At 38.0% G+C, this 12497-nt stretch overlaps 1 protein-coding gene across 1 annotated transcript; it reads right to left on the bottom strand.

Moving 5' to 3' along the window:
- Window positions 1-19: 19 nt before the first annotated feature.
- LOC105436683 (P-selectin-like) lies at window positions 20-6594 on the bottom strand. Its single transcript, XM_030978632.1, has 9 exons — window positions 6516-6594; window positions 6028-6210; window positions 5177-5344; window positions 4268-4384; window positions 2344-2625; window positions 1578-1718; window positions 684-950; window positions 134-310; window positions 20-66 (listed from the first exon to the last, which is right to left on the bottom strand). The coding sequence occupies exons 1-9, from the start codon at window positions 6592-6594 to the stop codon at window positions 20-22; spliced, it is 1461 nt and encodes a 486-aa protein (XP_030834492.1).
- Between the last annotated feature and the right edge of the window lie 5903 nt (window positions 6595-12497).

The following is a 12497-nucleotide window of genomic DNA, read 5'->3' on the forward strand; positions in this document are numbered from 1 at the left end:
ATATCTGGGAAACAAATTTCTAAGGATATTTATAGAAAATTATGTATTCGCATGACATGGTGGATTCTGTCTTGATAAATTCAATAAAAAAGAAAAGAAATGAATGAAGTGATTAGCTGTTCGGGTAACCTACCGGTGCACTGAAAATCTGGTTGACTCCAAGTTGCGTCTGCTTGGCAGTGTGAGAGTGTGTTACCAGAAGACAATGACCCTTCGTTACAGGTATAGACTGCAGTCCCTCGGAAGGTATGTGAAATCACCATGATCACCGCGTTGTGGACCTCAGGGGGTTCATCTCCACAAGATATCACTACAGCGAGAGAGAAAATAACATCGGTAACAATTTATCTGAAATTAAAATGGCGTATTCGGAAGTCAAATGTGCATATTGCATAAAAGACAAGTCTAATTGCTAGCTCTTTTTGTAAATAAACAGCTATATGTGCCAGAAATTATTGGAAGAAAAAAAAAGCCAGTAAGCATTTTATTTGAAATTGATGTTTTATCATGCAACAAAATGATGATATAGAGAATATCTATGTAATAGAAATGCGGCCTGTCTGGCCCTCGGCAATTGACTTTGTCGTCTCTAAATGATTCATCAAGAAGTTTATAATGTAAAGTCGTAAAGACATCGACGATGTCTTTCCAGGGTCCATCGTACACTCAGTAACTGCCCTTACCTGTACATAAGGGTTTGCCACCATCCCAGCTCCCATTGGGTTGGCAAGTGATCTCTGTGGCTCCATCTAGTTCGTAGCCAGGATCGCAGGAGAACTGAATGGCAGCGCCATCTAGGAAGGTGGATCTGTCTCCTGGACTCCTGGTTCCGTGTGTTGGAGCTCCAGGGTCCCCACATGCTGCGATTCCTGTAAGGTAGAAAGATTGCAGTAGGTAATAAATGAACGAAATATCAAAATGAATATTATGAACAGGGTTTTTTACAACGGCTTTTGGTGTTCATTGTACTTTATGGAGTACGTTTTTTTCTTTTGATTTACAATCCCTTTAAAGCCCCACTGCAGTACATATAGCTACTTGCGCCCTCTGTATAGCAAACAATGCCTAATTGGTGCATGTTGGTCCCCCGTGATCCCCTTTTTCTTATGCTAATTGAGAGCTGATTTGATGAGATAACCACCTGTCAGTGACCTTGCAGGGAGGTCTAACCCCCTGGCCTAACTAGTACAGACGGGCTTTTCGTCCAACTATAAAAGAGACTAGAACTGGAAGGCACCATGGATCCGTGGTAGATCCCCATCACCAAGTCCATCGGAGAGGACTTAAATCCGCTGGTTCACTGCTTACTTACTTATAAGCATATACACGCTCTCTGAGCAGTAAGATAGTTGGACCTTTAAATCACCCAGATTTTCATTAACCCACTAAAGCCTGAAATGAACTCAAACTTTGCGGGGACACATACGATTCTGTCTACTTAGTCGGGGTATTATACAACCGTGATCATTGAGAAAGATTGTAGAACCACATCACTGGCCTAGAACCGCGTTTATAAGACTAAGAACACTTACAAATTCATCTGTATCATGTATTTCAAATTACAAGCAATTACTCACCGATTTGGCACATGGCTTGTCGTCTGGAATTACAACCTTTGTCATTCCAGTTATGGTTCATATCGCTGTTAACCTCCACGCATCTCTTTGTAGTTTTGCTTGGCTGGCCACTGTTCCATGACATGTAAGTAGCCCTTGTATCTGAACAAAGAAGAAGAAGAAAGCAATAGTAAACGTTTGGAGAAAATAAAATCGAAACATCAATCTAAGGTGATTTCGATAGCCTTTTCCATCACTTTAAAAAAATTTAAACATTAAACTGACATAAAACGTTTTCTTTTTTTGGAAAAAGGCTTTCTAAATTACCCTTGACCTTTAATTTTTCCGAAACCTTGTGATTGTGTCAATGGATACTTAGTAAAGCCAATCGATATTCACTATCAAAATGATCAGCAAGACCTAAAAACTAAATATCAAACTCTGTATGAAATAAAGAAGGCAGGGGGGGGGGGGCTATATGGTTGCTAAGGTTGACTTGGAACCACCGACACCAACATTACCAAGGCAACAGCGGGAGCGCTTGCAGAAATGCTTCCATTGGTAAGTAGGAACTAGGTGGAAAAAAACTTCATAGCTTTTTATGTTGCACTCATGAGGTCGGCCTGTCCACCATTCTACATACATTCCCGTTTATCTTGCGTGATTTCAGTTCCCAGTCCATTCTTACATTTCACTCTGATAGTGGAAAGACGAAACAGCTTCAGTTTGTTTGCATTTTAAGCTACTTTTAGATTTCGTTGTACTTAATATCTTTCTAATGACTTACTATCCATCCAAAACCAAGCTCTGTCTGTTGCAGAGCCATCATCGTAACCTCCAATCGACCAGTTAGCTTCGATTTCGAAGGTTTTCTCAATGTTTATCGCTTGCTGGGTCAAAAACTTTTGCAGGCTTCCATCAATGACTTCCACTAAAGAGCCACCTTCTGTCGTACAGGTATCTCTGGCAGTGGACCATGTCACTTTGGTGGGGCTGAACCGGTAGCACTTGTGGCGGTGATCTAGCAAAACTAATGCATCATTCGAAGTCCTTCCGCTGCAACTTCCATCTGAAAATAAAACCGAATAGGATTTGAGTGATAAATTCCCCCATGTATTGAAATCGGTAGTACAGTAATAATACTACTGTAATTTCCAAATTCGAATCAGTTTTACTTGAGGTCCGTGTATCAGTGGTAACAATAACTTATAGTTTGAGAAGTTCTGTCAAGAGAAAGCTAAGAGCATTCAATAATAATTTCTTATCGAATGTGTAGAATTAATGGATGATATCAGCAGTTGTTGCGCGCGCCTACAACTCTGGACATTATTGGATAGGGTGATCCTCAAATCATCTTTGCGGTTGATTTATTGCTAGATCAAGTTGGAACAATTCATTTGAACTAAAGAAATCAATCATGAACAATGGCGATTCTGGATACCAAATGCCAAATATCTTTACCCAGCTTTACCCATTTTTCGGAGACACTATTAGTCTCAAACGTCTGTCGCTGAATGATTGAGGAAAGATATTTTTTTTGTACAGGTAATATATTTTTTCCTAAATTTAGACGAAAGAAAATTGTACCGTATTGACAGATGAAACGACGAGCTCTGCTACACAGGCCCTTCATCCAGAGATAGTTTGCAGACGAACTTAAGTAAATGCAAGTGGATCCGGAGCCAGGACTAGGTTGGTCCCCGGCCCAGAACAAGCGCTGTATGTTCGAGTCATCTATGAATCAATTCAAAATATGCCTCTCAGTTAAAGTGTCATATAAGAAAGATAACAATCGGGAAAGATCTTCAATGGCATCGTTTATTTTTTCAGGATTTCCTTCAGACCGCGTTATTGAATTCAAATTGGAACGAAATTATTACACAAATTGCACCCTGTTAAGGTTATGTATCTGCAAGAAGGGTCGTTGATATCCCTGCATATATGGAAAACAACGCGTGGAAAGAGGACGAAAAGCTAATAAAGGAAGAAAATATAAATGATAAGATCTTATGAACATCAGAGTTTCAGCCACCATTGTTTTTAGCGGTATGGTCGGGAAAATACTTTCCAGCAGTATCCCAAATGACAGAAAAAACAAGAATAATAACATAAATAACCGAACGACTCTAATCGATATTATTTTGCTATGATAAGTTAATACAGATTTTCCCTGTTTTGTGAGACGAAATTAATGCAAGTCATGTTATCTTCATATTCTCTTTAGAACACCTAGATATGACAATGATCTGAAGTTACGATTATATCGCTTTATACTTATGTTTTCATTCATGTAACATAGAAGTTAGATTCTATATCATAAAACATAGTATTTAACATAATGTATTTGCAATGGTTTATTCAGGCATAACTTCTAGTTATCTTTAAATCCTCATAACGGTTAATACTCAACAAATACCCTTCTGCCATTTCTTATGTTTCCTTTTAAACAGTCGTGAAGATTTCAAAAAAAGTTAACAGTTTTGAAATCTAATATCTGACATTATTTCTTCAATATGTATTCACTACACTATTTCATTTACTTTTATTGTAGTTTGAGTTGTAATAGCTTTTCCTCGCCCTACAGTTTTACTTCAGTTAGTTGTCCTTTTCTGCATTTGTTGTGGAATAATAAACTTATGAACTTATTTATGACCACTTTCAAGAAAGGGCAATCAGAAAATACGCACCGCTAGACCACTTCCAATTCCGACCTTCCTTGACCCCTATCCAGAAATAGGAATCAAAAGAGTAACCCAGTGTCTTTGGTAGATTGATGAGATCCCGTACATCTTCTTGCATGGTCTCTGTCTTGATCATCGCCAGTTCACCTAAATTTGTTTTGGGATTGAATTGAAAATGGTATTTATACAAAAAAACATGATCGCCTGAACGGTGAATTACGTGGAATGTACATCGTGCAAAGAAGTTAAGTGTTTAATACAAAACAATTTGATAATTATTCATGTCAAAGCCTTAGCGTAGCAGGTATAAAAGGAGAGAAACAGAGAGGGAGAGAGAATGTACAAAGACAAATACAGGGGGGGGGGGGGGGGTAAAAAGCGCAAAAGAAAGAGAAAGAAAGAGGGAAAGAGATATAATGAGATATGGAAAATACTAAGGATTAGAAAGTCAGAGAGTAATAGAGGGATGGATTGAGGGAAAGCGAGAGAAGGAACAATTGTACATAAATGAAGCTCCTAAACATGTTAGTTTAAAAAAAAAATAAGTTCAACAGAGAGCATTCAAATGCACATATTATTATCATTAATTTCGATATATTAAAGAACTAGAGAAAGAGAGAGAGAGAGAGAGGGAGAGGGGGGAGAGAGGGGGTAGAGAGATATAGATAGGTGGGGAAGAGGGAGAGGAGAGAGGGGCACAGAGAAGGGCGGGGCAGAGAGAGAGAGAGAGAGAGAGATAGAGATAGATAGAGAGAGAGAGAGAGAGAGAGAGAGAGAATAGGGGATTGCGAGAAAGTTAAAAATATATAACTAAAGAGGAAAATGCCGGGGAAAAAACGATAGATGAGGATCGAGAAAAATCGTGAATGAGAGTGATGATAAAGGGTGAATGAGAAAGGGGAGGATAAACCGTATGACCTAAAATAGAGATGGTTTTACCTGGGACAGTGCTACCTAGATCCCGACAAGTGGCCTTAGCCCCATCCCATGTCATGGTATCTTGGACGAGCAACTGACTCGTCTTGATGCAACTGTGCTGCGATGTCATGACGTCATACAGCCTGACGCCATAGACATAGAGTTCAGGATAACACAATGTCTCGGAAACTATCAAAATAAAGTACATACAAAAAAGCGGTCATTGGAAATGTTATAGGCAAAGTGTCATGAATTTAAATGCATTGTTGGATTTAGAAATGTTATCGAATGACTAGAATTGATATAAATGACATCTATTTAAAATATGAAGAGATCCTTATAAAAAAAATGTTTTTCAAAGGGGAAATTCACTCTGATAGTGTTTTAGAAGAAGCAAAAACTGAGGAAAAATAATCAAAAAATAGGTCAGTGAATGTTTGAGCAAAACCTATGAAAACTTAGAAAGTTATGAATTTATGAAGGTGCGATCAATCACAGACAAATTGGCAACCCTGTGACGTACCTTCAATTTATTTGAACTACTTATATTCAATTAATATCAATTTAGAGTGCACACTCTCCACCCCACTGGGAAATATTCGAGCCAATGATTTCAGCCAATCACCTTTTTTACGCGCGGGCATGCTATTATAATCCCAATACCGGGTACTCATTTAAAACATGGGTGGAGAGGAGCGATGTAGACAAAATGCCTTGCTCATGGACACAATACTCTCCTTCAAGGACGTAATACTTTGGTCCAGGTGCCGCGCCTGGGTTCGCCCCTACGACCCACGCTTTTGCAGTCAAGTGATTAAACCATCGACTACGACAACAGAACAATAATAAAACATCTAAGATAGTATTCATACTTCTACACGTTGGGGCTTCATTCACCCAAGACCCGTCAAGCCCACATGTGTTTTCATCACTCCCAATAAGCTGGTACCCGTCCAGGCAACTATAATCTATGGTGTCACCGTAGCTGTACTGGTCTGCCTCCACCGGGTTCACTCCCCCATACGCAGGTATGGGAGGGGACGGACATGTTAAAGCTGTAAAGAATAGATGATGAACAGAAATATTGTAATGTAATTTTTAGACAAATCCAGACTTCGCCTTTTTATGCTTATGTTTATTGTTATCTCTTTTCTCGCTGTCTCCTTCTCTCTCCCTTTTTCTATCGACATTGCCCCTCATTTTTGTTTTCTCTTTTTCTGTACATGCTGTATCAGGCTCCAATTTTCTCTCTTTCTCTCTCTCTCTCTCTCTCCGTCTCTCTCTCTATCTCTCCCTCTCTTTCTTCCTCTCTTTCTCTCTCTTCCGCTCTCCTTCTCTATCGCTCTCTCTCTCTTCTTACCTTCGCAATTCGGTTGCTCTCCGATCCACTGGCCATCCCCACCACAGACCCAGATTGTGACGTCAGAGGGTCCTTCCATGACGTAGTTTTCTTCACACCTCCACTGCAGGTACGTTCCAACCGGGTAGGTATGTGTAGACACAAGTACAATTGTGCAGTGTGAACATGTCTCTTCGGGAATGCTACAGTCTGCCTGTACAAAACCTGTGGAAGAATATGTTCATTATTTCGTTTGGAAATTTGTCTTATCATTTTTTCTTATGTTGATGTTTAATTGTACACACTACAAATGGCCCCACCAGTTGTAATACCAAATGTGCTGCTAACGTCATATTCATTCGTACTCCAAGTTACTGGTCCTAAACAACACAGCCTGCGCATGAGGTCCGCCGCAAAGAGCTGGAGCAGAGTAAATTCAGTGTTGGGGCTCATGTGATCACCACACCCTTTGTTAGCACAAAATAGTTTGGAACCAGTAACCTTGACAACTTGATAACTCGGTCCTCTAAAGGTATAAAGTCTGGTTGGTTCATACTACGAGGGAGGGGGGGGGGGGGGGGGTAAGGGGTGGGGGCTGTTCTATAAGCTACTTGTCCGGAGAGGTGGTGAGAAGTTGTTTCCCGGGTAATTGTTCAATGTTGTGTAAATCAAAATATATAATACAAACATACAATTATAATAATAATAACATAATAAAGACGGTGCTTATAAAGCGCTTACCACCGAAGTCTCTAAGCGCTATAACAAACAAAATACAATGATAAACAATAATTGCGAAAACCTATGAAACCTATTATGAAGCATGATCCTCGAAAAAAGGCAATAGACTAAATAAATCATTGAAAGAATGAACGAATGTATATATAAATTTTGATAAATAAATAATAAACTTTTTTTTTTATTTGTGATACTTCACAAATGATTTTAGAAATGATTATTCAGTAGAGGAATGCTAAATTTGACCTATTGCCAAAGTCAACAACATTTCATTGTTTCAGTATGATTCCGATTGATAACTTGTGTTATTAATCAGTGATTGATAATATTCACCCAAACCCCTCAAAAAAGGGAAAAAAAGAAAAGAAAAAAAGGTGTGCGTGTTTGCTTATGACTCATATTTTGAACGGGATCTCTATTTCAATGAAAGTTCACCAAAAACAGAAGGTGGTTATGATAAACGACATCCTGATACACTCTTTATCCTTCTCTCTCGTTAAAAATGTTTCAATATATCCTTCTACATTAAACAAATCTATCTTTCCATCTCGATATTTTACTCTCTCTGTATAGGTCTATTCACATTACCTCTATATTTTTGACTGTTTGATTGTCCAATAGTGCATGATTTTCTGTAACTCGATCTCAATCTTGCGATTAATTCACCCCTCTCACTTTCTCTTTCTCTTTCTCGTAATTATATATGCTTGCTAGAAGCTAGTAGCTAGAAGGATAAATAGGAAGATATTTATATATTATTTCCTGCAGTTTATTTGAACTAGTAGAAATTTGTATTACCAATTTGAGTTTGAAGTATATATTTACAGTACTCTTGTTTGGCCACTCATAATCATTGTTATTCATATAAATTACTTTTCCGCCAGTACTATTTAATTGTGATTTTTTGCATTTTTTTCTTCTTGATCCTGTTATTTCTTGTTTGTCTTGAATATTTCATTTCATGTACCATTGTCATTTTTATGTTTATTTCATGTATTTACATTGCTTCACACGGCCCCAATGGAAATCATTTATTTTGCCCAATTGATCGTGAGCCCGGCAGCCACTGAGCAGCGTCAGATCGACGTTGCTCTATCCCTTATTGTTGAACGCCAAACAAGGTAGCAACAACTCCCATCTTTTAACGTCTTTTGGTACGACGCGGCCGGGGTTCGAACCCACGACCTCCTTCATTATTTTGGTGTATAGGTTTAAAGCAAGGTATTTGGTATGATTCTTTTATAATTCCGTGCTATCATATATAGCTAATGCTATTGCACATTGCGTGTTTTAGCATGCCCTTGAATGATATGAGTCATATCAATGGATTGATATTACAACATAAAACAATCAATATTGATTTCCTTAATATTTACTAAACGTCAGCACATCCGTACTATTTACCAGACCTTGACATTATTTGTATTGTTTAATTGTTATAACCTTGTTTGCTCTCTCTGTCTCTGTCTCTCACTCTTTCTTTCTCTCCTCCTCCCCTCTATTTGCCACTCTCTCTCCATTTCAGATATATAGAAGGATTGTATTCGCATTTAATGGTATAAGTGATTGTTGTATGCAAAAAGGCATTAATGATAACCTGTAAAAGAAATGTATGGTATCATTCGAATGAGATATGATCCTCCACTCTTCCAGACATATATGCACGATCTGTTTAATATATCACTTTTCTGTCTGTACCCCTATCCGGCCATCCAGAAAGTCTTCAATTCCCTCTCTCTGACCATTATCTCTGTTCATTTCTCCCATCTCCTATCTAAATATATGAACCCCTATTCTTCCCTCCCATATCTCTCTCTCTCTCTCTCTCTTTCACATTTTCGTATATCCCCGTCCCTCCCTGTTTCTCTTTCTCTGTCTGTCTCTTTGTCTCTCCCTGGGTATCTGTCTGTCTCTGGTTTGGTCTCTGTCTCTCCCTCTGTAATATTTTTTTTTCATATCCCCTACCTTTGTCTGTTTCTCTTTCTCTGCCTGTAAATGTGTCTCTCTGTGGGTGTCTGACTGTCTTTTGCTCTCTCTCTCTCTCTCTCTCTCTCTCTCTGGCTCTGCCTCTCTTTCTCTCTCTCTCTCTGTATCACACACATGTACATACACGCTCACCCGCACCCACACACAGACTCACAATTTTTCCTTTCACACTCCGGATCCCTCCCACTTTGGCTTGCCTGTTTCTGTGTCTCTCTGGCTCTGTCTCTCTCTCTCTCTGCATCTGTCTGTCCGTCTCTCTCTCTCTCTCTCTCTATCACACATATGTACCAACACACTCACCCGCACCCACACACATACTCACAATGTCTCCCTCATCCTCCAGAGCCCATTCTCACCCTATATCTCTATACACGCTTAGCCACTATCAAACACTTAAAATCAACCTCTTCTCTACCCCAATGTCCTTGTCTCCATCTTTCCATTGATCATTGCAATTTTTTCGGGTATTTCTTTACCCAACAATGGGAAAAGGAAATACTGTTTTCTACATTCCATCTAGAGATCTGCGTTATGCGCTAATCCTTTTTATTCTAGTCGGGTAGAAAAAACAGAACCGGCATTAAACGCTATTATACATGTCGGCAATGTTAGAGTTAGAGATGAATTCATCATTACTTTTATTTACCTTCAAGACGTATACATTGAAAAGCTAAAGCAATAATTTTCTCCACAACAAAAAATATCGCCCGTAATGTCACTTCCAAAAACCTTGGCAATTGAATCAGGGGAGATAATTTATTGGTGATGTTTCTGACAACAGGGAGAACAAAAATAAATACGCATATAACAAATGCAGTGTGTGGAAAACAACAAATCTCCAAAAATTACATAGAATACATTTACATCCTTTTTTATTCTTACATCGTAGAAACTTTGAACAGATATACTTCGGCATTTTAATTCAAACAGTTGAGAAATGTAACACCCCCCCCCTTCAAAGGGTTTTTTGCCCTTCTGTAGGGAAATCAGCGAATCGACTTTTATGAAAAATGTTAAAGAAATTGAAAGTATGACGTTATCTCACCTGCCATACCCAGAACAACTAAATGAAATGCCAGTAGTATATCCATCGGAAACTTCATGGTGATGGTGTTAATCTGACACTTATAGATCACACAAAAAACTCGAGCCTCCAAGCATCGATGCTTCTAGGCCTATACCAGTGCCTGGTCGAATGGGTTATCGATGACACGGCCGAAGCTGTGGAATTCCGTTGAAGATGAGGTATTCTTTTCGAAGTCAACAACTTGAAATAGTTAAGTTCCTCAAATCAAATGATCGTGAAGTTTTTAAAATATCGACTCTCAGTGCAATGCTAAGAGTACTGATTCATTCTAAATATAGATATGACAATAAAGTCAAGTTGTCCGACATATCAGCGATGATGTCCTTTCCTTAATAATGTGTAATGTTTCGAAATATGTTTGCAGCCTCTTCCAGTTGTTGTCTGTATTGGTCCAACGGCATGTATCTACTGTTGTGATGAAATATTTTGCAGCATTGCTGAGCTCCTGAGCATGTCGAATTATCTGAAATATAAATATGTTTACTGATGTGGTCAAGAGAGTATATATAAACAAGAGGGCGGAAATTAGTGAAAGATGGCGTCAGGCCTACCAAAAACCATGGTAACCGACAAATATAAAAGGAAAGACATGTTAATAATTTTTGAATCACGCACGCGATGGTGGTGAAATGAAGGTTTTGCGAAGGTCGATTTTATTGTAAAAAGTCCGTTTTCGATACAACGCCGCCATGCATCATTGACTATGCATGAAAATGGTTATCATGATTATCAAATACGTATTTGTTCTGTTCCGGTTCCGTGGACCTTGCGCTTGTAAAAAATGATAGCATTTGTCCAAAAATCTCCAAATCAATTAATAATATTTACATATTGTTGGAATTATCCTCAGCAATGTAATGAAACAGGAAACAAATAGAAAGGCAAACACATGTTTGTTTTGATTCATTTATTATTTCACCCATTGACCGCAGATCCCCAAATTAATAATGCTTTCCTGATATTTATTGTACTTGTTTTATCTACTAATCAACATACAAATTAAGGGTATGATCCCAATAAGTTGTATTGCGTCCAGCCTACATCTAGTTATATACATCATATTTCAAAATCCAAAAGAGGGGGGGGGGGGGGTATGAGAATACGAATAGAAAACCTTGAAACCGATTTAACACCGAGATTCCAGAGTTTAACTTTCCCTTCTTTCCCTTTCTCTCTCTCTCTCTCTCTTCTCTCATTGTCTCTCTCTATCTGTCTCTCCTTCTGTTCGTGCGTGCGCGCGCGCGTGTGTGTCTCTCTCTCTTTCTCCGATGGTTTTTTACTGTCACCCTCTCTTTCTACTTAAATCAGACAAACACACACGCGCGCTTAAACCCACACACATACGCACACACATATACTTATGCTTCCTCATTGCTTCCCTCTCTGCTCGTCAATTACACGTCTATTAAAAATACACACGTGATTTCACATGCTAAGTCATAGGAATTCATAATGAAGGCCATGACTTCGAAAAGTTACAAATCGATTTATTTGATTATCACGTATTGGTAAAATATATTGAATGAGTTATCAAATTTATTAAAACCGTGTTCCGTTCCCAACATTTAAAAAGTGATACATCGATTTAATGCTCACAAAAATATTTCACAATCATATAATACTTTACAAGTGCTCATAAAAGAAAATAGTATTGTTTGAAACTGCCCCCCAATAACAAATAGTAAATCAATTGAACAACAATAATAATGAAAATAATACGTTGAAATTCGACAATATAGTCGATATCAACTCCAATTTGTACAATAAAATGGTATTTTCATTACTTTATAATCATGATATTAGAGTATTGTTTCTTCTATCGAAATTTCATTGTAAACATCAGAGTAAAATATATATTTACACTTGCTATAGCGTATGCATGAGGTAATAGGTATTCTTAAATAACAATACTGTAGAAATAGTTTTCATGCACACACCCTTCCCAGTCGTTGTGTGTCTGTACTGTAACTGTATGTTAGACTACATATTCTACTGTGTAATATACATTGTATATAAATATATATATATATATATATATATATATATATATATATATATATATATATATAGTTCCTTTTTTGAAACAGCCAAAGAATGACAGAGGTAGGCTACTCTCAAGGCTTAATGGCATTATTTTTAGAGTGAAAATAGAGACTGTGCCTGCAGACAAGCCTAATTCTGTCACCCATCAG

The sequence above is a fragment of the Strongylocentrotus purpuratus genome, unplaced genomic scaffold (genome assembly GCF_000002235.5).
Source record: "Strongylocentrotus purpuratus isolate Spur 01 unplaced genomic scaffold, Spur_5.0 spur5_scaffold_1, whole genome shotgun sequence".
Taxonomy (NCBI): domain Eukaryota; kingdom Metazoa; phylum Echinodermata; class Echinoidea; order Camarodonta; family Strongylocentrotidae; genus Strongylocentrotus; species Strongylocentrotus purpuratus.

Coding starts and splice junctions, on each gene's coding strand:
- LOC105436683 (XM_030978632.1), bottom strand. CDS start 6,594: ATGGAAGGACCCTCTGACGTCACAATCTGGGTCTGTGGTGGGGATGGC. Junction 1,719..2,343: donor AGCTTGGTTTTGGATGGATA/GTAAGTCATTAG, acceptor TTCTTTGTTCAG/ATACAAGGGCTACTTACATG. Junction 311..683: donor TGGCAAACCCTTATGTACAG/GTAAGGGCAGTT, acceptor CTCTCGCTGTAG/TGATATCTTGTGGAGATGAA.